This window comes from Athene cunicularia, assembly GCF_003259725.1.
Source record: "Athene cunicularia isolate RWA chromosome Z unlocalized genomic scaffold, athCun1 chrZ_part2, whole genome shotgun sequence".
Taxonomy (NCBI): domain Eukaryota; kingdom Metazoa; phylum Chordata; class Aves; order Strigiformes; family Strigidae; genus Athene; species Athene cunicularia.
In genome coordinates this window covers 12,622,869-12,650,588 of record NW_020799143.1, presented here as the reverse complement: position 1 = coordinate 12,650,588, position 27,720 = coordinate 12,622,869, and the positions used below count along the sequence as shown (strand labels likewise).

Genomic DNA, 27,720 nt, shown 5'->3' with positions numbered 1-27,720 from the left:
AAATACCACAGTACAAAAGGATTCTCTTCCCCCCTACTTTGACGCCTAGGTAAGTGGGTTAGGATTTACTCATTAGGCTTGAAAGCACTTTGAGAACATAAAGACACCCATGCTGACACTGTAATTCTTACGAAGTGTCAACGAGCTGATTCATTTCTGTTAACCAGTAGTTTTAAATGACCTTGTTTCATCTTGCTATCTTTAGCTTTGTTATCTTAAACCATGGGAAGAGGTGTTATTGCTATTACCGTCATGACTGCGAGCATAGCCTTATGCCTGTTGATTGCAATGGGAATGATAGCAAGGGTCTGCTCCTTTGTATATAATTCTGTGTATGTTTTTCAACCTTTCAGTTTTAAACTTGTCCTTTGTTTATTATCTGCCTGGAAGCCATTCTCTTGATCACATAAATTCTAGGCTTTTGACATCTGAATGGGATGCATTCATACAATTCTTAATGGTGGGAGATTTTAATCTTCAGTGACAATAAATCTGGAAAATGCCTCAAGCATTGCTGGGAATTTCTTGATGTTTTGATCACTTTCTACTTACTGCAGAGGTTGCTTGTTTTAAAAATGTTAAGGCTGGTGTCTATTGTTGTTACTAATGCTGAAATGTCAAAGCAGGTATTCCAACAAACTTTCAGCTAATCATAATCTGCTTATTCTAGGCTTTAACCAGTGTGAGCTGGGTCTCTTTGGCAGTAGATTATTTCCCTTTCATGACATGTAGGAAATCATTCTCATTTTTGTTGTTTTCCTCCTTGACATGTAAGTAAAAGTAGAGAAGGCTACTTGGATAGAACTGACTTGATCTCTCCTGATGTGAATGTCCACATGCTTGTTTTGGAATTGTTCAGTGTTATACCTAAGAACATGCATTAAATAACAGTGAAAAATACGTTGAAAGGAGAGGGAACATTATAGGATGCATTGGGAAGAATCTGGGCAGTGGTAATGTTAATACCTTGGTTTATCCCTGATCTGAGACTTTTGCAGAGAATGCACTGATAAAGCTAATAAAATGAGGGATGGTTATTATAACTCTTTTACACCAAACAGCTGAAAAAATTCTTTGCTAGTACCTTCTCTGTCAAATTTTTCAGGTTTTTATGTTGCATACAGAGCAGATTGTGTTGGTCATCTCCAGATTATTCTGCATCCTTGTGTTTATTCATTGATATGTGAGGGAAGGAATGAAAAACAGACTTCTGGATTTTGAAAACAGTCATGTAGCCCTTGTATCTGTTCCACTATATTTAAATTAAAAATGATGATTTTTCTCTTCAAGAGTGGATTAATATGTATAGTTCATCGTAAAGATTTTTTGGGAAACATTTCTCTTAGGAAGGAATATTCTTTGAGCGGTACAAGCAGATTTCATACCTGTATGCGTTAAGTATTTATTTAGAACTCTTAATATATATTAAACTATACCAGTTGCCCTTTCAAAACAATTTCATCAGAAGTCTCCTTCCATCTGTTCCATCCAAATAGTTGCAACATTGTTTAATTTTTAGAAGAAAAATATTAATTAAAACCCCTCACGCTTTCCAAAATGTGTTGATACTACCGTCAAACTCTAAACATTTAGTGGGGTTAAAAGGAGATTTTGCTGCCTTATTTTACAGAATTTCTGACAGATTTCTTCTGAAGCTGAACAGTGGACATACAGAACTGTCAGAATATTGTATCTTGTCCTATAAAAGTTAGCATCTATTGGAGTGGATCATTATATTTGACTGGAAATTTGAAACATTATTTTTCATTGATATGTGATACATTGCAGTCTGAGTCTTGTCTTACAGATTTTCTCTGCACAGACGCATGGTCCCACCAACTTGTTCCTGTTGGAGATTTGCTTTGGGACAATTAGTAGGGACCTTGTGCTATAGACTGAGAGTGGAACTGTTTACACTGGTGGAGGAAAGCATGTAAGAAGACTTTGTCCTTAGGAAGGACAGATAGACTGCTGACAGTGCTTCCAGGGAGGAGAGAAGGGTGCTGTGTTTCCTTTTTTTGTGAGGGAATTGGGTCTGCGATGGATTTTGGGGAAACTGAGATGTGTGGGTTTGAGAATATGAAAAATTTGCTTGGAGATTGTGGTTTATGAATAAAACACCTCTTCTTTCTGGGATGGTTTTTGGATTTCCTTTGTCTGTGGTAGCATGAGGAAATTGATGGTTTCATTCCTTTTAATTTAAAGGCCAGTCTGCTTTCTTGATGGATGGCAGGCATTTGGTTTGTGATGACTGCCTGTGCTTTGCACAATATTGCATATATTATGTCTCTGCTTAACAAAGGAGGTTACTTTGTGCTTTCGTATGACAAGTTCATAATTTGACTTCTAAATCTACATTTAAATGTTGAAATAGAACAGTGAAGTCATAGTCACTTGGTAATCTGCCTCATTCATTGTATAATGCTGCACTGATATTTATAAAGGTTCATTTCCCTTAGAGGATAAGATTAGAGCATAATGTTAGAATTTCAGGCATCTTTAAGATACTTGGAAAATTTTTGCCTCCTGCTTAAATTGTTTGGAGGTGAAATTTAAGGTAGTGTTTTGAACTGTAAAGAGCCAGTACAGTATTTGCTGGAGTACTCTTTCTGATTTGTTGTATACAAAGCTATTTTGTCAAACATCTGGGTGTTCACTGTCAGGAATACATTTTACATATGATCACCAGCTTAGTAGTGATAGATACTGAGTTAAAGCTCTGATGTAATTCTGGGTAGTCTTGTTAGTCTTCTTGAAGATAACTCGTAGACCATCAAAAGTAGGGTGCCTATGGTTTGGTCACCAAGCAAATTTTTCAGAGGCCTGAATTCAACCTTAGCATGATGAAGTGAGGAAGGAGACCTGCTTGTCAGTGATCGAAATGGCTTTGCTACTATCTTGTATACCTTACATATATATCTTATGATATTTCAAAGGTTTCTCTTTGCACATAAAATTTTGTGCACTTAGTGCTTGCTGAAGCACCATTGAATTTTACTTACGCTACAGTGCTCCATAGAAATGCAGCATATTGAAGACCAGATCATTAGTTTGGAAGAACATGAAGTTATTTCTAAGTAACTGTGACATGATTTTGAGCTGTTTGGGGAAATTTTTCTCTTCCCACTGCCTTCAGTAGCATAAGGTAAAATCTTTAGGGTCAGTGCTGCTCTTCTGATTTGGATTTTGTGTGATATATTTGTAGTGTTAAATTTTACATATTAATTTTACATATTATATATGTAAAAGCAGTATGTGCAAGTTATGTCTTGAAACAAACACATTTACAGATTAACTCCTCTTTCTGAATCCCATGACTTTGGGTTACCACATTTCCTCTGCAACCCTGTGATAGGCTAGAAACATGTTAAAACAGTGCAGAGAAAACTGCTTTTTATTCACTCACTTTTCCAGAGCAATGGGAACACTATATTATTTAGTGGCACAAAGATGCCTGATTTAAAAAGAACTATCTGATTTTACCATGAGAAAGGGATAAAATGGAGCTCGATTATAGGTCTACAGTCTATGTAAAGTCTTAGCTTCACATAATTTTTGAAAAAAGAGCTATTGGCAGAGAAGGTAGGATTTACCAAATTCTGTTTATGGACTAAGCAATTTCTGTTTCTTAAAAACCACACTGGGCACATCCTTGTAAATTTAAACCATTCTGCCATTATGGCCAGTATAAACCAACAGTGTCTACTTACTGCTGTTTAATTTTTTTTTCTTATAATATTTGAGAAACAGGCCTCTGGTTTTGAACAGATTCTGGTATTATTGCGCTGTCTGGTAGTGCCAGATTAGATACGTTATTTGCCTCTTGAAGCTTAATTTCTGTTTTTGCTTGGCCAGTTGATTTGAGTCAGTACAGTAGTGCACATGTATAAATGCAAATTCTTTAAGCTCCCGGGGAGGGGGGGAAGGCACCGCAGCAATAGGGGTATTTCTAGTGCTTTCTGAACAGAAACAGCTACATCCAGGTTGCTTATGTATATGCTTATGTAATATTTGTGGTGAATTCTTGGTTAACTAAGTTTAAACCTGTTGGAGGTATAGCTATAGAGTGATAGCTTCAGCAGGGGTGAGGTACATATTGCTGTCACCGAAGAGCTTTTCTATCCAGAACTTGGAACTGAGCCCAGCAGAAACACACTGGCAGACACTGTTTCATCTCTTCTTGTGTCAGGCGATGGAGAGGGTAGCAGCTTCTTGTTTCTACCTGTGACTTTGCTAGCAGGTAGTGAGGACAGTATGATAGACCTAGAGGCTTAAATCCAGAATATGACCTCAGTATGGAATTTAGCTTAAGTGTTTCCTACTCTAAAAAGGACATGAAACTTCTATACTAAATTTTAAACTGCAGTCAAGCAAGTATGTACAGTACATCAGAGACAGACACACTGTCTGATAGCCAAAGGAAGTCTCAGGGAATGTTCTTCCATCTAGTATTAAATTTTGCCAAAACTGAAAATCTAAAGTAATTACACTGTTTATGAAGATTAGTTTTACAGCAGAGTGACTGCATATGGCTGTAAAACTGTTAGCTATTTGGAAACTTCAATCTGCACTTCCTGAAAAATGATAAAATTTAAAAACTTTTGGTTATCAGGTTCATAAATCTAAACCGATGCAAATGACAAATACCATTTGATGTTTGAAAAATAATTTGATCAATATTGACAATAGAGAATATATAGAAACAAAATTTAACCATTTGAAAAGATACAGACCCAACTGAGTCTGCAAGGAAGTATCCAACAGGAATTACTGTTTATCCATCTAGCATTAACTGCATTTTAACTGGAAATCAGATTCTTTTTGGTCTTGGTAGAAATTTTGGAATATGTTTGCTTCCTATGAGTGGTCAATACCCAGATACACATACTTGTATTTCCACTTAAACTGTCCCTTGCTATGTGATTCAATAATAATAGCTGGATGCCTTTGTATTGATGAATAAAGTAATTCACATGCACACTAGCTACTTCCAGCTAAACTGTCCCTTTACTGTATGATTCAACAATAATAGCTGGATGTCCTGTATAATAGATAAAGTAATTCTCAGGCACACTGAAGCTCCTCTATCACTGGGTATGATGTAATTTAATCTTATTTTTCCACCAGCACAATAAATGTGACTGTGTGTGAAAGAGAATCTGTGTGTAAGATTTTACTTAGAAATAATCTTCCAAAAAGGAGGCAAATGAATGCATTGCAAAGAGTTTGATGTTTGCAAAAGGTTTTCTTGACAGTTTTGTTGAACTGTTAAGCATTTATTGTAAGGAGAGTAGATTGTTCTAATTATAATAATTATAATGCTGTTCTGTTTTAATATTTCATGATCTGTGGGCTGCCATAGAGTTGTTACAAATTGAAGGGCTGATATAACATGAAATGAGGCACCTCTTCTGAATGTTGCTTTTGTTCTGTATTTAACAAATTAGTATGTTGACATTTGTCACTGGATTTCATTATTTGCTGAAAGGGGTTTAGAAGGTTTGACAGCATGAATAGTTTGTCCTACAGACTTTTGAGAACTGATAAAGGCATCTTTGTTCTTTGTGCAAAAGCACAACAGATATCTTATTGACTGATGCATACAAAAAAAGAAGGCTTGTATAGCTGCTGCGCAGAATAAACTAAGAAAATTTTGAATCATTATGTATTCTTCTATGTTGTTCTCTCCTTTTTTTTGCTAACAACATCTGTCTTGTTAATCAATGTAACAAGAAGCACTAGATCCTCATTCAGTAAAATGAAAGCATGCATTTGATATCAGTTTACATACTGTTTATAGATGACAAAAGTAAGAAAAACAGGTAATGGATGATAGTAGGACTAGTTAGTTAAATTTCTATTGCCTGAACCATTTTTAAGACTAGTATGCAGAGTATTGTAGCATTTGTGTATACAGAGGATAGTAGAAAGAATTAATTTTAGCAGGCATATTGAAAATCAGAATAGACTTGACAGTGTTGGATTTGCACCTTTTTTTTTAAGTTAAATGAAAGGTTTCAGAAAATGGATTTCCAGGTACCAGTTCTTAAAAGTAAAAATTGTAGGTGATACTGCATATGGGCAAAAATTAGATAACATGCAAATTGCATAATTATCTTAATCTCATTGTTTGCTCTCTCATTTGTAGTTGGCACAAGAAACAAGATTGTATTAGATATGAACTGAAAATTTAGAAGAATTGGATTTGTGCCTCTTTAATAATTTGAGAAGTTCTGATCTTTTTGTTTTAAAACTGAGCTTTACCTTTCTATTTTTTCTTAGAAACATCAGGGATTTGTAGCACTCATTCCTCTAGTAATGTTTTGGACTTCCTGAATGATTCAGGGATATATCTGGAGTTTTCTCAGTCTGCAGATGAAGTATTTGTGATAGGAATCCTTAAAAAAACAAGAGAATATGTTAGGTTTGGTTTGTGATGCCTCTCTAACTGTAGTTTGTAGAGATTTAATAAGAACCACTTCTGTATTCAGGCATATTTAATTTCTTTTACTGCTTTTAGAACAGTGATACCACAAGCTTTACATTGAGAAAAGAATCCTGAAAAACTTGAAGATCAAGAAATCTCTTCTTTTTTTCTTCTTGATTGGGCATTTTTTTTGTTGGTGGTTGTTTTGTTCTGGTATGTGTGAGTAAAAGCTTTCTTCTGTATATTAAATGAAGAAAAACCCAAGCCATTCTTTATTTTGTCTTGTCCCTGTCACCTTTTGAGACCACTAATGTATAGGCTGTTAACTTGAGTGAATTTTTACTGAATATGGAGAAGCAGACACATTTGCTCTTTCTGTCTAATTATTTATCATAGTTGGTTATTTGCACTTTGGCTCTCAGCTGTGTTAATATCTCCCAGAAACTTTATGATATAGTAAAAAGAAATCCAGCTCTTCCAGTAATAGCAATGATAGGAAAGCTACAAATAATGAAATCCATCCCTGATTGAATAATATTATCCATCATTGACAAATGTAATCATTTAGACTGGAATGTTGTTGTGAGGAATGTTGTTAAGAGATTGTTCATCATATTAATCATTCTAGCAAGAATACAAACAATAATTTGAAAACGCTCTGAAATAAATGCTATGTGCATTCCTAATATAAAACGAGAGTCTATTTTTTTAGTCTTTGGTATATGAGAAGGAAACCTAAAAAAAAAATTAGTATCACACAAAAACATTTTGCATTTATAAAATGAGAAGTGTGACTACTTGTATCTGTATCTATTTCCATTACCTTCTTCATGTTAAAATAATATGATCAATTAAAATAATTAATTGCAATGATCAATGTCTATCTATTGCTATTTTCTCTTCACTCCTTTATTTCAGCAAGTGCTTAAGGTTAATTTTGTGGTGTTAAATATTACAAATCACTTTTAAATGAGAGAGAATAAATATAAATGCATGGTTCTAATAGAAAGTTTCTACACTATTATTTGTTATTAACCATTTTCACATGGTTAAGAGCATAACTTATTTTTTGGTATCTTTTCCTCCTTTGGCCATTTTCTAATAGTTGGAAGCATTCAGAGAAATGTGGTAAAACTTTCCTCTGAAACCTGGATTTTAGAAAATCCAGAATGTATACCAAATACTGCATTTATATATTCATATAAAGTTCTTACTGAAATTAGTGTGGGAACGTGGTATTTCCTCTGGATCCTCAGACATGAACAAAATTTTCCTTTCAGCCTCTGAACCTGTTTTGTGATGCTATCTATGTCAGCAAAAGTAGAGATGTTTTATCATTGTTGTGATCTTTGCATCAGCTCTCATATATTAAAAAAAAGAAGATACTTCTATGAATAACTCCATATCCTAAAATGCTATTCACAGAACAATCTGAACTGGAAATATTTTTATTTCTTTGACCTTGTTTTCTTTGTTCTTTAACTGACTGTAGATTGACTTCCAATCTGTTTTTTAAGAAAAAAAGCAAGCAGCTAATTGAGTTGTGTAGCTTGTGAGACTTATTTGGAATTGTCTGCCATGAAACAATGCAATTTTGTACTATGTAATTTTACTGCTTCATAAGGGATCTGGAAATTGCTGTCACTGATTCACAAATTAATTTCAATGTTAGCAGTGTCAGTACTTTTTGAGGAGCAATTTGCAAAGAGTGAAGGTTAAAAATTGAGCTCCATAAACTATACAGAGAGGGGTGTTTTAAGAGTGAAACAGGTGCTTGCATTTATTGAAGCCACTTGCACTTACTCCTAGATCAGTTAACTACATCAATTAAATATGAGGAATTCATTCTGTGATAGACAGCATGAAAAGCTTTAGTCCTCAATGTGTTTCTCTTTGAAAGCTAAGATTTTTTTAGTGTTGAAGCCATTAGTTACTAGGAGGTATTGTGTAATTGTTTTTTGTTTTTTTTTCCTATGTAATTGATTTTTCTTTAAATCTTATTGATTTTTCAATTACTTTGTTTTTTGGGGGCATGAGATTTCAAACAAATCTTGATAAAACATCTTGATCGGAGCTAAGGTTTTGAATCTATAATTCCTTCTTTTCCATCTGTAATTTTCTGTTTGCTTTTCTTTCTGTAAAACAGCAGGCAATCTGCTGTCTGTCACAAATTCTGGGAGTACGTAAGTAAGTTTCTAAATGAGTAGGTATTGTTGGGTTTGTATAAGAAATCAGGAGACAAAAACTGGATAGCTCAAAAAAAAGGTTCATGCCTTGCAGTTTTCTCTTTATGATACAGGATATGTAAGATGAAAAGAAGTGAGCTAGAGCTGCTGTTAATCTTCCTGGGCGCATCAGAGGTCAACTGATGAATAACTCTTCAACTCCACAGTTCTTACTTGTGTTGACTGCTGGTTGATCTTGTCACCTCTAGTTCCTGATGATCTTATTACAAAGTTGGGGGTTAGCTCACTAGCAATACTTGGATCCCAATTGGACTGAAATCTGCATGTAAAATACAATGTACTTTCTTTCCTTCTCAGTTTACATCCCAAGTCAGAGCATTTGAAACAGGTAGGATTTATTACCATGATATGACTGCAGCAGGGTATCAGCCACAGAGAAGTTGTTTCATGAATTTTTGTAAAACCCCAATTAAAGTTTTTTTGTCTTAACACTGTCAATGTGTGTGTTCTCTGTGTTGGAAAGAGGATGAGACAGCATTGTTTAAAGAAATTAGTTGCATTATTACCAGATTGTTCAATTTGTGGTATGTTCCTGTTCTTGAGAGTTGGATCTAGGAAAATTCTTGTACCCCTTCTGTGGGAAGTGATGGTTTCGGTCCACCATTTTAACATTGTGTATTTTGGTTGGATGATATTGGATAGAGGAGCTGAGCCCAGTAGAAAGTTAGAACTTCAAACCAGAGCATGCTTGAGGAAAAATTAGAAGAAGAGTAAGGCACATTTTTGGCAAGACTGGTGCAAAAATTAAAACCTCCAAAATGTTTCCTGTCTGCTAGATGTGCATTTTGTTGGGCAAGTAGATATGTTGTTTTAGCATGTACAGTTCTGCATTTTATACTTGAAGTCCCCCAGGAATCCCACTTTTAGGATTAACTGTCCTTTGGTATTCAAAGAAGAAGTTAATAGAAGCTATCCACCCATATATGGTTAGTTCCCATTGATCTAGTTTTAAAAGGAAAAATAAATTAATAAATTCTTCAGTAGTTTAGTTTGTTTCTTGACTTTTATTATTTTTTTTTCTTGTTTAAAAAAATCTAAAAATGATGGATACTTTTTTACTATTTTGACCTTTTACTCGTGTAAAAGTTTCAGAGTAAGTTATGATTGAAAGTTTGAGGAAATTATGTAAATATATACATGACATAGGATGTAAGGGTATAGCATATCTTTTAATTTGTGAACATAAAGATAGGAGAATTGAATTATGGGGTATGAGATGTGTTGATACAATTTTCTTTGGGCTGATCTTGTATTAGCTGGGAGTGTATCAAATTATTTGTTTACTTTTTGAAGCACATCACACCTGTATCCTTTTTGTTCATGTCTGTATGATTGGTCCTTTTGCAGTAGCAAAGTAAGGTCTCCTAGAATATAAAAATTGTATTTGTCAACTCTTGTCAATATTTTCAGTGTGGTTTAGTTTATTTTTGTTCATCATAAAGTTCCAGAGCTATTTTGGTATCTGAAGGAAATTTTTAAAATTTCCTCTGTGAATAATGTCTGGACAACTCGAATACTAGACTTCCAAAGACATTGGAAAGTGGTGCATGTCACAATTGTAGGTGATAAATATATCCTGTATTTCATGAAGGTTTTTACTTTAAAGCTGTTCAATTGTTGTAATATGGAATTGGAGATAATGAGAAATATCAAGATTTGTTACAAACCCAGTTGTTAGTGTAGCAGTTTTCTGAGCTTGGGCTCATGTTATCTTCTTCCTTTCACACTGTATGTTTTTTTCAGTTTTATGCCAAGTACCAGTTTTGCTGTTGAACAGTGAGAAGGTTTCACCCTTGTACGCATCCTGACTAATCTGGTTTGTTATGGTAAAATAAGACTGAAGTGATTGTCTGCCAGTTCATGGAGCAGCTGCTACTTAGGTGTTCAGATCATTAATTAGGTGCTTGACTGAAATTTGAAGTTTGGATATTGAATTGCTGTACTGAGCTGGCTGCTACCATCCTCCTTCCAATACCAAAGTGTTGGTCTTCTTTCCGTATTGTCTACTGTACTGTATTATTGCATGATTTATGGAGTAAGAAGTTAGTTATCTGCTCTAGAATGCCTTCCAGCTGTAGCTTCCAGTGATTTGTTGGTTTTCCACTATGATGGTAGGAAAGGAACCTTTATGAAATTTCTATTATTTCTGGAACAATGCTCAGGGTATTCTAATTACTACACCCTTGTCTCTAAAACTGCTGCAGTTTCTGGTACACTATAAACATAAAAGTTAAAAAGGCTGTTGGTAGTTCTTTCAGTACTGGATTATAACATACACTAGAATGCTGGAGATTATAGAGGCATGTAAGTGAATGTTGCATGTTCTTGTGTCTGCATTCCAATGGCACGTGTCCTCAAAGATAACTTAAGCTAACATTCCAAGTCTGATGTAGATAACTGCAGACAATATGCTAATACCGTTCTTTGTATCACTGGAATAATATAAATTGAAGGCAACTGATAAGAAATTGAACAAACTATCTTGAAATGTCTATCTTAATTTTAATGTGTTCCTATGAAAATATTTTTAGAGAGATTTCCCCTGCTCCCTTCTACATGTTTAAAAAGGAATTTTCTAGAAGTACAGTAATTGTCTAACCCATTTAATATCTGAGTATCTTCTTCTAAATAGGAAAAGATAAGCAATGTGTGGAGTACTATCAAAATGAAATTTTTGTTATATACCTTCCACCTGTAATAGTGATTTTGGGTGTGACTTTTAACTTCAGAAGTATAATATAAGACGGCTGATATGGTCTTGGCTCTGTTATTTCAGTAAATACAGAAGAAAATGTATCTGCAAATCCCTGTGTGTTAAGAGGGAAGGACTTCTACTTTAAAAGGAATGGAACAAGTGTTAGAAATGAGCTTCGTGTTCCTAGCTTAAATGTGTACTTAAGTTCTTGCACATACATTTGGCTAGAATTTGTGCTATGTGTCTCATCTGATTATGTGTGATCAGCCAAAGATAGCACACTGCTGCAGCCTGTGTGCAAAGTGGCACCTGCATATGTCTGGCGAAAAAGTTTTGCAAAATTGCTTTCAGAGATTTGGCCTCTCAACTGGTCAGATTACTGTTCAGAGCTCTAGCACTCATCAGAAACCTTTTATTTATTAAAGAGACCATTTATTAAGAAATCTGCATGGGTGGATTTAGATGATTGGAACATTAGGCCCCTTCAGCCTTTCACACCAAAAATTTCTTCTCCTTTGGAGCTCAATTTTGCCTTCATATATGTTCATACCATAGTTACAGTTTTGAGACTTCCCTTAGCTGCAATTTACCAGGGAGAGGTAAGTTGCTCCTTCGTTCTGTCAAACGATACAAAGATCTGAGATTGTGATTCTGGTCAGAATAATAACCTTCTGCTTTAAAAGTGTAATCAAGTGTATACTTGTTGAAAATAAGTCATTAACTTTTTCTGTAAGAGCCATTTGGAACTCGTCCAGCTTCCTGGGAAGGTCTGGTGAGGTTTTAATTTTTTTAACTGGGAGAGGTTTCCCATCTTCCTCACCACATCCAGCTAGCCTGTTCTGGCCTGCTTTAGAAACCTGGGCCAGACTTGAAGAGACATTAGCTAGAGGCGTTTATAAGCCGTGCATACTTCGTGAGCTCTTGATGTAATTGCCGAGATGAATCACCTTTGTCCATCCCCAGTGTATGAATGGATTTCTTCCCTTTTTCATTCCAGTGAAAGCAATGGATATCAAGCCTTATAATTTGTTCCTAGTAATTGAAATGAGGACCAAATTCCTATTCTGGTAATAAAGTTTTTGGCTATTGCAATTTAATCATCATTCTGATTATCTTATTTTTCACATAGATACTTTCTTGAATTATTGAGTGGTTTAGGAACAACACTGATAGTAACGATGTGCAATGAATAACGTTGCACATCTTATATGATGTAAAAAAATGTAGATTAGGTTGGTATCAGTAGGGGCAGAGCAGAGTTTCTGGAATTCAGACATATTGCAAATAGAGAATCTATCTGTATTTTAAACTACATAGTTTGGGGAAAAGTTTGATTCTAAGAGATGCTGAACATATTATAGAAACGTTCAGTCTTTGATAAATTACTCTTCAGATAAATGGGAACTTTGCACTGCTCTGTAGTGATATTTTTTGCTATATGAGGCTCTGAATTGGAGATATAGCTGCTTCCTAAGGGCAAACAAAATAAAAAGAATCAGTTGAGGTGTTCTCAGGAAAGGAAGTTGCTGGCTGTACTCAGACTAAGTTCTGCTGCGGGACATAATCTTATTATTGGCCTTGGGGGAAGTTGTTTTCTTTGGTCAAAACTTAACTCATACATTTTTCTCACTGAATTGATTTGTAATCCTTCCATAAAGGGAAGTTTGTCCAAATGTGGCATTTCTGTTATTAGATTGGAAAAAGCAAGAAACAAAATCTTTATTGTGTATTTACCTACAGTAGACTTAAAATGCAAACCATTCTGGGAGCCTGTTTATAAGGCTTGAAGTTACATTTCTTTTGCTTAACCAAATGGCCAAAATGCTGCCAGCAGTATGTCTGGAATGTTATTTACTTGGCCCATTTCCATGTTTTTTCTTTGTAGTGCCATACACATGCTACAGTTAGGGGTCATTTACTTACAACTGACCAAAGTAGTACTCCCAGAGCTGTGGTTATTCTCACCAGTGGCTTTATAAAAAAGGTTCATCATGTTCTGCAGCTTCTGTGCTCACGTTTTCCCTCCCTCCCCTCCATCCCTCCTGCTTTTGGTGAAGATCTGGAGAGCTGCTGTTTTTTTCTTGCTTTGTTCTCTGTGACTTGATTCCCCTATTAGTGCTTTAATTTTTTACATTGCTTCTTACAGTGCTGACCTATTGAAATGTATTAACTTGCTTTGCTGGATGACTATCATTTTTTTATAAGATGGTTGAGTGTTTTTCCATTTAACTGTGTATCCTATTTTACGGTGTCAGTTCCAGATATTCAACTGGTTGCAAGAAAACTGTGTTTTAACATTTCCAACAGAAGGGTAGGATGGGTGGGGAAGCTCTTTGGAATGCTGATGAATAATATTTGACTCTTGGAAATGTCCTAAGGCCATGTGCTCCCCTCCCATCCTTGGAAGGCTAGACTTAGTTTTTAAAGACCTGTGGTCTTGAAGGTATTACCATTGTGCTTTGTTTCCTTTCTACTGGCAGGATTTGAGGAAACAGTTGAAATGGATGCCAAGGGTTAGTGCAGGAATATACTGCAGATAGTGTTCTTGGTTTCTGCCCTTGCTACTCCAATCTGTGGCACTGTGCTTCATTAATCCCTTGCATGTTGGTCAGAGGGCTTAATTCTGCTACTTTCTTTCCTAGATGTACAAATTTTTAAAAATATGTAACTTTTGAGATGTTTATGTCTGTAATTTCTATAAGCATAGCAGAAATTGCCTTACAGTAGAACATGAATTAGGAACTGCAGTAACTTGACATTCAGTCTTAAGTGTTTTCAATAGCAGAACAATAATTCATAACCATTTTTTTTCCCCCCAATTTCTTCTTACAGTACTTGAGTCCAGAACAGAGTAGATAGAGATTTGGTTGTCCTCCCCTGTTGTGAAAATCAGATATTTAGTGACTGAGTCTCCTCCTCACTTCTGTGCTTGTGGTTAAGGATGTTCTCCTTCCTCTGCATCTGCAAAAATGATCAGCTCTTACAATCAGATGATATCCTTCTAGCTTGTTTGACGTTTTAAGAAGTGCATGTGCTTTACTATGACTCCTGTTGCTTTTGGATAGTGATTTGTTTTCTTTATAAAATGCTTCCTATAAAATTTCCAGCTTTGATCATTTAACTGATAAATACTTGCTGCCTATATTCACATCTGCTCATCTTTTATTATCCTGGCTTATATAAATGCTTCTATTGAAATAAATCAATCTTATAATTCGAAAAATACAAAACTCTGGTTTAAGTTTCTTCTTACAGCTAATAGTTGCTTGATGGTTGAATACATAACTGCTTGGCAGAATTTTAGTTTGATTCTCAGCCAACCAACAATTAAAGTATAACCTAGTTCCTGAAAATGCCCGAGCTATAAACTATCAGTCATGGTCTAGCATGCATATAGTAATAAGAGGCTGACAAGGCTAATAAAGCCTATATATTATGACCAGGCAATGCATGTTATAATGAGTCAATGTATTTTGTCATTCATTCCTATTATGCAGCCCACACATCATCTTCCTGTCACAGAGTGTATTACCAGGAGGGGGCCATCTCTGTGGAACACGCCTGTGCCATGAAATTGCTCATGCTTGGTTTGGACTGGCTATTGGTGCTTGTGATTGGACTGAAGAATGGTTAAGTGAAGGGTTTGCCACTTTTTTAGAAGATATATTTTGGGCTAAGGCACAACAGGTAAGGTGATGATGCATCACTTCTCAGTTGAATTATGTGGAAATCTAGATTCTGTACCCTGTGGTGAATTAGATATAAATTAAACCTCCTGTATTATGAAAATAAGTCTTTTAAAGTAATGTTGGAATTTGCATGCTAACTTGATTAAAAAAACCCCAAAACCAAACCAACATGAAAAATCCTTCCTGAGCCACAATGAACACTAATTTTTGCAGAGGTAGAGGTCAGTGCCAATGAGAATGGAAACATCTGTTTGTCAGTGATTACCTTCCCACAAATGTACTACTTAATTATTGAAACTCAGTTATCAAAGAGTTGCTCTGCATTCTTACCACTTGTATTGTGTTCCTGAAATTGGAACAATCAGCAGAGTCTTACTGAATACTGTAAGATTTCAGGTGCCTAATGAAAATGCTCCGGGTTTTTCCAGTGGATAGCCAAGAAGTATACCTCAAACCAAAATGGAAGCTGATGAAGATAGCACCAGCACGTAGAGTTTTTCTTGTCTTACACTGCTCAGTAAGAGCTACCCTCATGTCAGAGGCTTATAAATCATGGTCTGCCTTAAAATGAAAAGTTCATAAATTGCATGTCAGCAAGTAAAGGGTTTTCTGATCCAATTCTTAGTTTTGTTGTACCTCTGCTACTTCAAGCACTTTGTGTGTTATCCATTTCTTACTGTGCTTGTGCAGAGTTCCATGTGTGGATGAGCAGGTGGGACTTGGAATTGACATCATACACTCTTCCAAGACTTCTTTTTTGTTAAGTATCAGGCATATTTAGAGTAACAAACAAAATAGAATTCTTTGCCACTTACCATGTTTCTGGAACAAGAAAGAGAAGAAGGCTGCCCAGATACTTCTCTTTTCCCTTCTGGTCCTAAAACTCATTTCTGCCCTTATGTTGACCATCACCCCTCTGCTGTGAGCTGTTCACATTAATTCTATGCTTTTGTGAGACACTTGAAAGCTTTTCCTACAATTGTAGGATTATGAGTATATTCCATACTGCCTGACAGTAATTCCAGTGGCAACTGAAATATGGGTGTAATGCAGGATAACGTTAGCTGCTTTTGCTTTCTCCCATCTCCCATCTTTTCTTATAATAGAGAAGCATAAATTAGTTCTTATTTTTAAGATAACAACCTGGCATTTCTTTCATGAGCATGCATCTTTCTTAATATTATGTAAACGGGGAAAAGTACAACACACAGTTTTCACAAGTATTGCAGAAGTTGTAGGAAAGAGAAGTGAAGTCAGGTCACAAAACAGCTCTTTGCTTTCAAGGTGAGAAGAGTAAAAATACAGCCAATTTCGATATGCCAGGTATCTGTCCTGTGCATTCAGTTCACATTGCCAGCCACTAAAGGGAAAACAGCATGACCATCTCTCTCTTCAAGTAGAAATATTTAACCAACTATTCATTTGATGTGTCCAGTGAGGTTTCTGTTTTCCTTAGTGCAACTACTAACTCCCATATCACCAACTGTTATTTTTGTTTTTTGTTCTTTTGAAATCATGGATATTGGTACTGTTTCCTGCATCTTCTGCAGGTTAAAGGGAAATAAACCAAGCTTCTCTTTCTGATAATTCTTACTCTCTGTTGGGAAAGAGCAAAGAGTAATCTGTGTTTTTTATATACTAAGCAGCTGTCACATGATGAAGTAAAAGCGCAGCAGGAATTGAAAGCTTTACTTCGCTGGCGTCGACTCAGAGACGAGGTGCAGAACTCTGAAGAAGAGCTGCAAATTTTAAGGTAACAATATGATAGTGTGATCTTTGGTTTTGCATGTTCTCTCTCTCCTGTTTTCTGCTATTTTCTTCCTTCAAAGGATATACATCCAAATCATTTAATTAAATCAACTGCATTTCCTTATTTCCTTCTGAAGAAAAAAGAAAAGAAAAATTAAATTTACTAGGTTAGTCATCTTCTGTATAATGCAATTGCTCTTCTCTTTGTTATAGGAAGCATTCAAGAACCATGGGATTTAGTTTGATACAAAATGTCTCTAAGCAGTTTAGAAGAGCCTCTATTCAGGGGAAAAAAAAAAAGGTCCATTTCCTGAACAAAGTTCACTGTTTGCAGCCGTAACAGATTCATTTTCCATGGCTGAAGACAAGCACATACAGGAGTATGGTATCTAACTGCCAATCTGAATGAAGCTTTAAAAAAAACAAGGGAAGAAGCACAATGAACTGTATTAATCTACTTTCTCTTTAGAAATTACTAACAGTGCTATTTAAACAAGATTTCGGTCTTTAGGTATCAGATGCTAGGCTCAGGGCTTCTTATACATAGCTGAAGACATTAGGTCAGAAAAAGATTCTTGCTTTGCTAATGATTAATAATTTGGGCTATTCTGGTGTCTTGGGAATTTGCCATAGCCTTTTACCTTGAGTGGCTACCTAACATCTCCAATGCTTGTCTCCCCACAGTTTTTGACCAAGAAAAACAAGTTTATTAATCCTAGCTCAAATTATCCTTGCATTGACTAAATCACAGAAGTACTGGGACAGATTTCAAGAAATTATGTAGACCATACTCCTATCCTGAAACACAGGCAGTATACACAGACCATTTTAAGCAAGTTTTTACTAACATATTCTTAGAAACCTCCAGTTAAAAATGTTTCATGGTACCTAGATAAGCTGTTTTAGTTAAAATGCTTCCTGAGGCACAGTTGAAATATCATTTATTTCAAATATAGATACTTCATTTGTTTCACCAAGTGGAAGCAAAGAACAAATTGATCCTTATCTTCTATATAATAATCTTTTAAATGTTTTTGGAAGACTGTTGCTATCCATTCATTTTGACGTCTTCCTTTTTTGTGCTTTCCCGTTGCTATCCATTCATTTTGACGTCTTCCTTTTTTGTGCTTTCCCAGTAGGATCTAAAATGTTTTTATATTTGAGCACTAGATACTGTTCACCAATGCAGGAATTCCTCTGTGGCTTCGTGTAATCTGAAAAGAATGTCACCAACTGCATAACTGTAGTCTTTCTTTGATCTGTTTTACTTTATTGATGAATTTTCTATCCTACACGTAAGCAGAGCCAGTGAAGTTACACATTTGCAAGCATGCAATCTGATGACAGGTATAAATACAAAAGCAAGCTTTATCGCTAGCTGTCATACAGCTACTGCCAACACAATACTGATAGATTGCTGGGAGTTTTGTTTGTGTTAAAATACACTATTTTTAGGAACATTAGCTCTTGTCATATGAGGCTTACCTGGATATATGTTTTCCGTTTAAACACTATGGAATAACATTTGTCATCTTTTGTGTTAATTATGTAGTTGTTACTTTTAATAAAATGTGTATTTTTTTATCTTTTTGTAGTTTGAAACTCAGGAATGATTGATACATCTTGTAATTGGAACTTAATCTTTCTGACTTCCACAGTTAGTAGACATAAATCTCTGTAATAAGCATGCTTTTGCATAGTAGTATTCTCAATGCTAATGCAAAAGAATGACAAATCATTTCTCACTTGAAAAATATGCCTCTAGTATACACTTCAGGAAAGGAACATGATGCCTGCTTGGGATTCTGGCAAACTCTTCTTCTGATGTCTCTAGTTTCCTGTGGTTGCATTTAAGGATTTTTCCACTAGTTTCAGTCAGATATAAATATTCTCTACTATTTTTGTGTCATGGACTTGAATAGGTTCTCTCTTTGTGTGTTTACTTTTTACTTTTCTTCCTTCTGAAAGCATGTCCATGTGCTTTCTAGACTCGGTATGTAAGAGAGAAAATGTCAGTCTTGGCATTGCACTGGGTTTTGAGTCTGTACTGAGGCCTGTGCTCGTTCAAGCTTGTCTTTTTATAGAAGGATATTAGAAGTAAATGATAACTGCTTGTTATTTCTTGCCAGTTATGTCAGGAAGAAAAAAATGAGCCAACCCACTCTTCCCAATCATAAGCTTATTCTTCAATTACTTTTTGTTCCTTGCTGGGCAATCATATGATTTTCTGTGCTTTCTCCTGACAGCAGGAAAATCCTGCCCAAAACTTGTTAGCTGATCCTATTAAGTTTTGATCCATCAAATGAATACCTGTTCAGACTAGGTGAAAGCCACTCAGCAAGCTGATCAAACTGATCATCAGTATGATGTCTCTTCATGTTATGGATATTTGATATTATGTTATGGTAGCATCTCATAAGCTACCTGCAGAAAGATAAAGTCAGGTATGAAAGAAATAGGTAAATGTCTTTTTGGAAGGCAGCAGTTCTAAAAGACAGTACCAGCAAATCTTAGTATTGAAGAAGGAATTTGAGGCACTGTAGTGCTTATGCAAGCTAAGATTTCAGATGGAATCCTGTGTATTTTCTCAGTTTGAAGCAAACCTTCATGGATAAAAGCACCTGTGAAATATGTCCTGGCACTCATTCTGCTAGCAAGCATCAACACCAGCACTATCATGCAGTCTCTCATGTTAGAAAAGCAAAGAACATTAGAGAAGTCCATTTCTTTCTGTGGAATAAAGCTGGTGCTGAGGTTGTTTCATGTCCTGGTGCTTATGACTGAACTCCAACTTGTGATTCTTCATTAAGACAAATCAGTGTTGATATTCAACTCCAAATTTATCTCTGACTTGAGTCAAGTCCATTTCCATCTTAAAGCAATGCTCTCTGACTGCTCTGTAGGTTTTTAAAGAGTTTTATTCTATCACACTGATAGGAAATGTGCCTTTCAGATGGTCTCTTCATAGGTTTTCATGGTTACTTAAGCACACAAGAGCATTTAATTACCAAGGACTTCCTGGTGAATTGTCCTTTTATGTTGTACAGTGTACTCTCCACCCAGGAAAAAAAAAGGCAGTATCTTTTGCTTCCTTCAGAAATTTGCCAGTATCTGAAATGTGCCAGGTAGCAGTTTGAACACCTTAAATCAACTTGCATTTAGCATTATGCCTAGCTTCATCTATTAGGTTAAATGCCAGGTTTTGTAGGTCAGAGTAACAAACTTTCAGTCTCTCTACCTTCAATGTGTTGTAAATATATTAAGCATTGCTTTAAAGTAATGTACTGACAGCAGAGGACAGGGTAACTTTCTGGATATTTACACTCTTTTTGCAGACATTATCAGGGATATATATACATCCTTTGCAGAAGGAATTTCCTCAGTACCATCGTCCAGATGTGATATTGCTTTCTGGTCACCTACTAGGATCTACAAAGGCACAAAGTTGGAGGAGGAAGGAAGGATGTATGGTTGCCTAATTTAGAATAATTGTGATTATGGGAGGTATGTCAGTTTAGTGTGTAGCCTGTGCTCAAACTCCATTTTACAAAGTCTATAAACTGGGCTATTTATTACGAGATAAATGAAGCAGTTTTGGCTTTTTATATGTGCAGAAAACAATGAAAAGTTGCATTTGGAATGGCAGCAGGCCTTACTTCCAGGAGACTGATCCAGAATGGAAATAGGTGGACCTCTGCTTTCCTACAGTGGGTCTGCAATGATTACATTGTCTTGAACTGGTGTTTCAATGCTGAAGGAAAATCTTTCTTGAAAGGAAATATGAACCATAGCACGGTAAAGGACTGTGTTGGGAACAGTGTAAAATCAAATCTGCATTTGTTTTTCTATTTTATCTCAAAAAGTTCTATTTTAAGAAGATTTTATTGTGTGGATTTCACATGCACAGGTCCTAAATATAGCACACGAAGTGTGAAGAAAAAAAAGCTTAGCACTCTGGACAAAACTCTGATAAACCAATGCATAGATACAAAAGAGGAACAGATGTTTTCTTCAAAGCAAACATAGATAGGAAGGTAATTTGATCACAGGTATTGGCTCATGAGAAGCATAACAGTGATGTGGTTTGAGGAATACTGCGCTGATGTGGCCTATGTTGTCCCTGTTCTGTAGAAGTGGAGAGAAAGATGTTTGGTTACCAAGACTGGCTGTTTCAAAATCCATGCCTAGAATTGGAGAGGTTGTTTCACAAGGTTAGGCTTCTAAACCAGACATCTGTTCTCAGACCACTGTTAGTTGAGATGTTTTCTGGATGGAAGAAAAAAAGCTAGAGGGCTCTTATATACTATGCCTGTGGAGGCAATGCATACAAACGAAGAAAAAATGTTAGTATAGCTTCTCTTTAGTTTTTACTCTGTGCTCACAAGAGCATAGAGGAGTTCTCCACACCTTACTGATGTAGATTTGTGGTATACCAGATGCTGTATTTTAAAATCAGGCAATGAAGTAGGTTTGTTCCAGACATTATTGTCTGTAAACCCCAAACCTGTGTGTGTAAGACTTCCTGATTTAAAACTTTGACTATATTTCTTGCAACCCCAAACAGCAAAATGAAAAACAGAACATTATTTATTCTGCACTGTATTGCATGCAGATGAAAGAGGTTATTCTTGCAAGTGTATAGTCATGTAAGCTCTTAAGCAAATATTCGTGTATAAGAGAAATCTCTAGTTGAACGTAATTATTTCAATATTCCTTTCCCAAGAAAAGGTTGTCTTTTGTTTGTTTCTCTTTGTTCATACTGTGTCTTCACCTTAGAATGGCATGCAACCTATGTCATGCTGGCAGTGGAAAAAGTACACCAAGTTAGTGATGCCTTTCAGCTGCACCCCAGCTGTCTGGTCAGCTATGTACAAAATTGCATTACAAGGATGAAATTAATTTGTTTCTCTGTCCAAGCCAAGTTAATTACTTAGGGTAAAGAAAAAGACTGAGCTAGTCACAGGTGTCTAATATTACTATGCCATTCATTATGCTTTCAACTATGAGAATGTGTAATGTATGAATTCTTTACTTACTTATCCAAGACTTAATTAGTGTGTTAACATTTTAGGCCCAAAAAGGAGAGCACAGGAGAATTGAGTGAGTCTGGAGCATCTGTTGTCAAACATGGTCTTAAAGCAGAAAAAATCTTCATGCAGGTTCACTATTTGAAGGTGAGCATTGTCAACTGATTTTTTATTGAAATTGCTGTATTAATATGATAAATAATTCTTTATTCTAAACATCAGCAAATTCATAGCATCCTATTTGTTTCTGGCTTAATTTCCGGCAGGGTTATTTCCTTTTGCGGTCTCTGGCAAGGACAACAGGAGAGGCTTCATACCTTGCATCTTTACGAAAATTTGTCCATAAGTTCCATGGGCAGCTTGTCCTTTCTCAGGTACTGTGCTTGGGATTGTTCCTTATTTTCTGAAAAAACAAATGACCTAAACTTTCTGTTTGACTATCTAAATCACCACTTCTGCTTGTGGTAAAGAGAGAGGTCATTCTAACCTGGCAATGTTGGTGAAATTCCTACCTGCTAGAGGGCAGAACATTTTTTTTATCAGGGTGATACATAAATAAGACACCTGTTAGTATCTGATAATGTAAACAATGGGGTGTTTTGGTTTTGTTTGTTTTTAAACTTGATGCTCTGAGAAGTCAATAGTCATAGGTGACGATGTTCTTAAGATAGGTTCATTTACTGTACTGGAATTGTCTCCTGCAGTCTTTTAGCTCATGAGTTTTGGTTGTGATCAGTCAGTCCTTTCCATTATACCTCTCTGTTTCTGATAGAGAAGAAACACAAAGTAGTAATGTAACCAAAAACTTCTATAAATTGTAACAGTGCATGCATAATTATGTATTACAGCCTCTGTATAGGTTTCCTCATCATGGTCCATACTCTCATGCTTTCTAAAGCATTCGGTCACTGAAGTATTAATCTACAAGGGATGTTTAAGATGTGCTGCTTCTTTCTTTCTATAGACTGTCTCCTTACAACTCAGAGTAAGGGCCTTTGATTTTGAGGGAATGGGATCTAACACTTTCCTGTTTATTCCAGCCATGGTGTTTCTTTGCTCATGTACTTGCTGTTCTGAATCTCACTCTTACGGGCATGCCCATGTATCTTACATATAGCTCACAGACCTGTAGATTCTTTTATATATCAAGTCACCCAGAAGTTAGGCATAGTAGCTCTACTGCAGCAGCTCTGCCCTGTGAAAGAATGCTTTGGGTGTTAAGGGGGTTAATGTTTCTTTCCACTGATGCAGTTGTTTTCTGTACCATATTACTGAAACCCCGAGAAGTTATGTTTGGCATATTGTGGAAAATACCAGTGACTATGAGCCTTGTCTACACTGTGGTGTCCAAAATCATAAATATGATGCTTCACTATTACACAGCTGGAAACTTTTTGATAATTACATAAATCAGGAAACTGCTAAAACCAAGAAGCAGACCAAGCGTTTTACCCTGGTGGTAAGAAAGGTGCTCACATTTTGGTGAGGAAAAAGTTAGCTTGTTGCTCCTGGTTGATGTGAGATGAGGTGTGTCAGTAGACTGCTTAAATGCTGCAAAACATCCCAGCACATCATACTGTTAGTCACGGTAGCTAGATTGCACTGCAATTGAACTACCCACCTACTAGAGTCTTCCCTTGTCCAGCATTCTTCTATGAAATGTCAATTTGTAGCTTACCTAACACCAGTCTTATAAGATGAAATACTATATGTTGTTTCTGCACACAGAAACAACCATTCTGGTACTGGATAAAATTGTTTGGTGTTCTTAATTATTAAAGCAAGAGTGATGCTTTTATTTCAGATTTCTTACGCTGCTTTTTTTTTGAATATTTGCAATATGTCCATAGCTATGTGCTTAATGTAGGTAAAACAAAGACACTTCCCTTCATTTGAAGATACTTGATTTGGTGGAGAAAGATCTGTATACTATATAAACTTTTATTGTGTGCTTTTTGTGCTTTTACCTTGTTTCACAGCAGCCTAAATCCAGCTCCTGTTGCAGTTGCTGGGAAGAGAATTTTAACATCATCCTATTGTTTGGTCACTATGTTAAAAATGCAGAGGGGATAGGGCTACATCCAATTGTAAATACATTCACTTTCTTTGTAAGAAATCTTAAATATTTTATGTCTGGTATAGGTAAGCAAGCAATCACAGCAGGACTTGCAAATGAAGAAGCAATGAAGTCTAGTTAGTACAAAGTTATTTGAGTTCCTTCTTGAACAAACATGCTTTCAGTGTTTAAATGAAATAGAGGTCTAAAAACATAAATAATGGTCCAAATGGTAAGTTTAAATATCATAGTGTTGTACTTTCACCTTGTCCAAAATAATTGTAGAAGTTCCCAGCTTTAGGAATTGTGGGGACAAGGGAGAGTAAAAACAGTGAAAATAATTGCCCATGTTCTGAATACTAGTCTTGTTTTCAGTGGTGTTTGTAGTATTTTTGCCTAGATGAGAGCTGCAGGTGCAAGGAAATGACTTCAGATGTGAAACATTAATCAGTTTGCCTTTTTCCTTCTTTTTGATTGCGTGCTCAGTATGTTTTTAATAGTAGTTTTTGTTTATTTTAGTCAAGTTGTGACAGACGAGTAAAGCAAGTCTGGAATCTTTGAGAAGGATTAAAAAAAATTCCATTTTTCTTTTTGTGAGGGAATTCACTTACTAACTGCTTTGAATGAACTTTTTAAATAATAAACGAAGTATTACTGACTAAATAGAAAGGACTGCAAATTGCTGATATTCCTAACACAGTTAAAGCTGTATTTCTGTCTGCTATAAAAAAAGTTAAAGTTTGATATTGAAACAGGAGTACCTTGGGAATTCGAATTGCTTGCAGACTTTAATTTTCATGTATTTGTCTGCTATAATAATAACCTAGGGTCTGTAATGTTCATCCAACAGTTGTAATTTGCTATGGTAAAATGACAGTCAAGGAGGCAGTGCTTCAAAAAAAAATAATAATTTATTCTATTCTTAAAAGTTTTAAAGTCAGATGTATGGATCCAAGCCCACTGTGTATGTATCTATATCATGTTCCTGCACACCCAGTTTACATGGGCACATACCATTATCATCACTTCATAAAATTGGTGTCTGCACACACAAATTGCCATTCAACTATTTGCTTGTAGAACTCTTGTGACTAGAATTGGAAGTATAAGCATGCAGTGTGCATGTATTTTGATGTTTCAACCTCTAGAATCTTTTATTTAGGTACAAGTTTAATGAAAAATTTGTGTCTGCAGTTTGGCCCCAGCTGTTCCATGCTTTAATGACCTGTGAGATTGAGAGCTTGAGTGAACAACTGTTGTCATCAGTGGGGCATGGTGTGGACTCTGGTGCTGTCCCATCCACAGCAGCCTCTGCAACAGGGGTCTTTGCTTTCTACATCCTCATGTGTTTGGAAAAAAGAAATAGATGGGTCTGATTTACACAGATTGAGTTAGTTTTCTGTTCCAATACTTGCACAAATGAACATACTCCTACTGCTGTGCACTATAGAGTCTTCATTCACTTTCCTTATATGTATGAATTCTGAAACAAACTACTACATGATCACAGTCCTTTTTTTTTTTTTTAATTTCTGGAGACCTTTGCCTCATTTATTTAGAATGTGTTGCTCTCATATGAAGCTGCTGCTTGGTGTTTTGTTTGTTTTTCATAGGCACTTTATTTACCATTCAGCATGCTTTTCTTTTTGTTCAACTTTTAAAGCTTTAACAAGTGTAAGGCAATAAATAAAGACTGCTTCATTAGGTCAGACATGATAACCTGAGATTAACTGTGTTTAAAATGCTTATGTACGTGATAATTGATTAATGTATAGATCAGTTGATTACACTGGACATTTTGAGAACCCATTGTGTTTGCTTATAAAAATCTGACTAGATTTAGCCCATATTTCTATTTCAGTACAAATATCTTGAAAGAAGGAACATATAAAATAATGTGCTAAAGTATAATAAAGACTAGATTAGTAGAAGTCATTAACGTGGTATAAGGCAAGATTTTTCTGGTGAGAGTTTTCTTTTTTTTCTGGTATACTTTTTTCATAATGATATAAGATAAACTGTATTTTAAAGGACAAAGGACAGAGATCAGAATGAAGTAGGGTTAGAAATGGAACTGGAGAAACAAGCAGAGTAGCGAAGCTAAGAGGAGCCCAGATATTTTATAATCATGTATAATACAGATAAGTAATTCAGTTAATGTGTCACACATTTTAATGTCCTACAGTACCATTGTATAAAAAGAGTATCTTTTGTTATAATGTATCGCTAATATAAATATCTTAAAAGAAGCAGTAAGTTTTACACATTAATTGTCTTCTGTCAGGGATGTGACTCATATCTGAAAATGTTTTGGATTTTTACACAATCCCTTCCCATAGCTGCTGAACTTACTAAGTCTTGAGCCTTAATATTCAGCTGTGCAGTATCTTATTGCATTTCCACTTGTTACTGTAGTCTCTCACTCCTAACCTAAAGTTTTTGTTTGCTTAGCTTTCATTTAGCATCTTTTAAGGTTAAAATTACATAATAGCTTGTTACTCAATATCATTTGATAGGAGAAAAGAGAAGTGAGAAATTATTTAATTTTGACCAGAACAAACTGACAAGGGAGCACTCCCAAAGCATGTGAGTTTTATTAGTGCTGAATTACAGCTCCAGCTTTTGTTTGATTTAGTGAGATACATTTTAAATAATCAGAGTCAAGTGCATCTTAACATGATTTTCTGCTGGGTAGTCTTAGAGAGGTCCAAAGAACAATTGAGGGCTCTATGCAGAACCATCGATACATAACAGATCTAGTTTCTCATCTTTTCCTTAGGTACATATGTGTGTTCTTACATGTTTATACTTGTAAAATAAAAGGCATCATCTGTGTTTAATTTGAAATTTTAGGCAGTAGTATAGTATTTTTAGTGGGCAGTGACAATTTGAGTAACTTCAGAAGAAAATAAAACATTTCAATCGAGTTTGAAACAACATAGCCTCTGGTGTCAAAGTGTTAGAAGGCATGTTCAAGCTGCATGCTTTCACTTCCCTGCCTGGGATCTAGTTTGAACCTGCCCATCAATACGGTAAGGAGTAATGCCAGTTCAGTTCAGTGAACTAAGTGACAGTCAAAATACTTTTTCCAGCTGATCTGGTCCATGAATGGACTTACCTGTTCTGAGGTGTTCTGATGGGTACAAAGATGTTTGTTGTGAATGATCTGGGGCTCTGACAGAAACCCGTTTGCTAATATAGCTGGGGTCATTTAAGACTTACTTGTCTTAGTTATTCATGATGTACCTGAGAGGACAAATTCAGTCTCATTAGTACAGACGGTTTACTAAGACAGGTTTGTGTGAAAGCACTGGACTGTGAATTTGAGTGACTCAGGCAGGGACAATAACTCCAGTCAGAGAAATGATGAGGAAGGGCCATCCAGGAGACTGATATCACCTTAAATATCCACAGGAAGATTTACCAGAAATCCTTGACAGATCCCCATATCCCTTGTTTGCCACAGTAGTTGGTCATTTTTCTTTAGGGAATTGCTAGTGATCTGAATGCAGTTCAATGGCATGGGGTAAATGGGCAACAAATTCTACTTTTGACTGGAGCTAGTCAGTGTCTCTGCCTGGGGCTTAAGCTGTTAAACAGTCTGACTAATGATTGATGCCTGCTAATAGGACATATAGTTGGGGAGTCCAACTTCCTACCAAGAGTAAGTGTTCATCTTTAGAGGGGCATTCTGGGCTTGTTACCAAAACCCCAAGAGAAGAATTTCAACATGTCTCTGATTTTGTTAAACAAAAGTGGTGCAGAAGAGGTACAGAGAGGCCTGTGAACATGATTATTATTGTGCCTGTGCAAATCATCAGTCTTCAACAA

The 27,720-nt window shown here is 35.8% G+C and overlaps 1 protein-coding gene across 1 annotated transcript in view; it reads left to right on the top strand.

The window, feature by feature from the left end:
• The window catches only part of CZH9orf3 (chromosome Z C9orf3 homolog), a 202,202-nt gene that overhangs the window by 64,648 nt on the left and 109,834 nt on the right, over positions 1-27,720 (top strand). The window contains exons 6-9 of the mRNA XM_026866039.1: positions 14,866-15,055; positions 16,704-16,810; positions 21,878-21,980; positions 22,100-22,207. Coding sequence (XP_026721840.1) covers positions 14,866-15,055; positions 16,704-16,810; positions 21,878-21,980; positions 22,100-22,207 — 508 coding nt within the window. The remainder of the gene's footprint in view (positions 1-14,865; positions 15,056-16,703; positions 16,811-21,877; positions 21,981-22,099; positions 22,208-27,720) is intronic.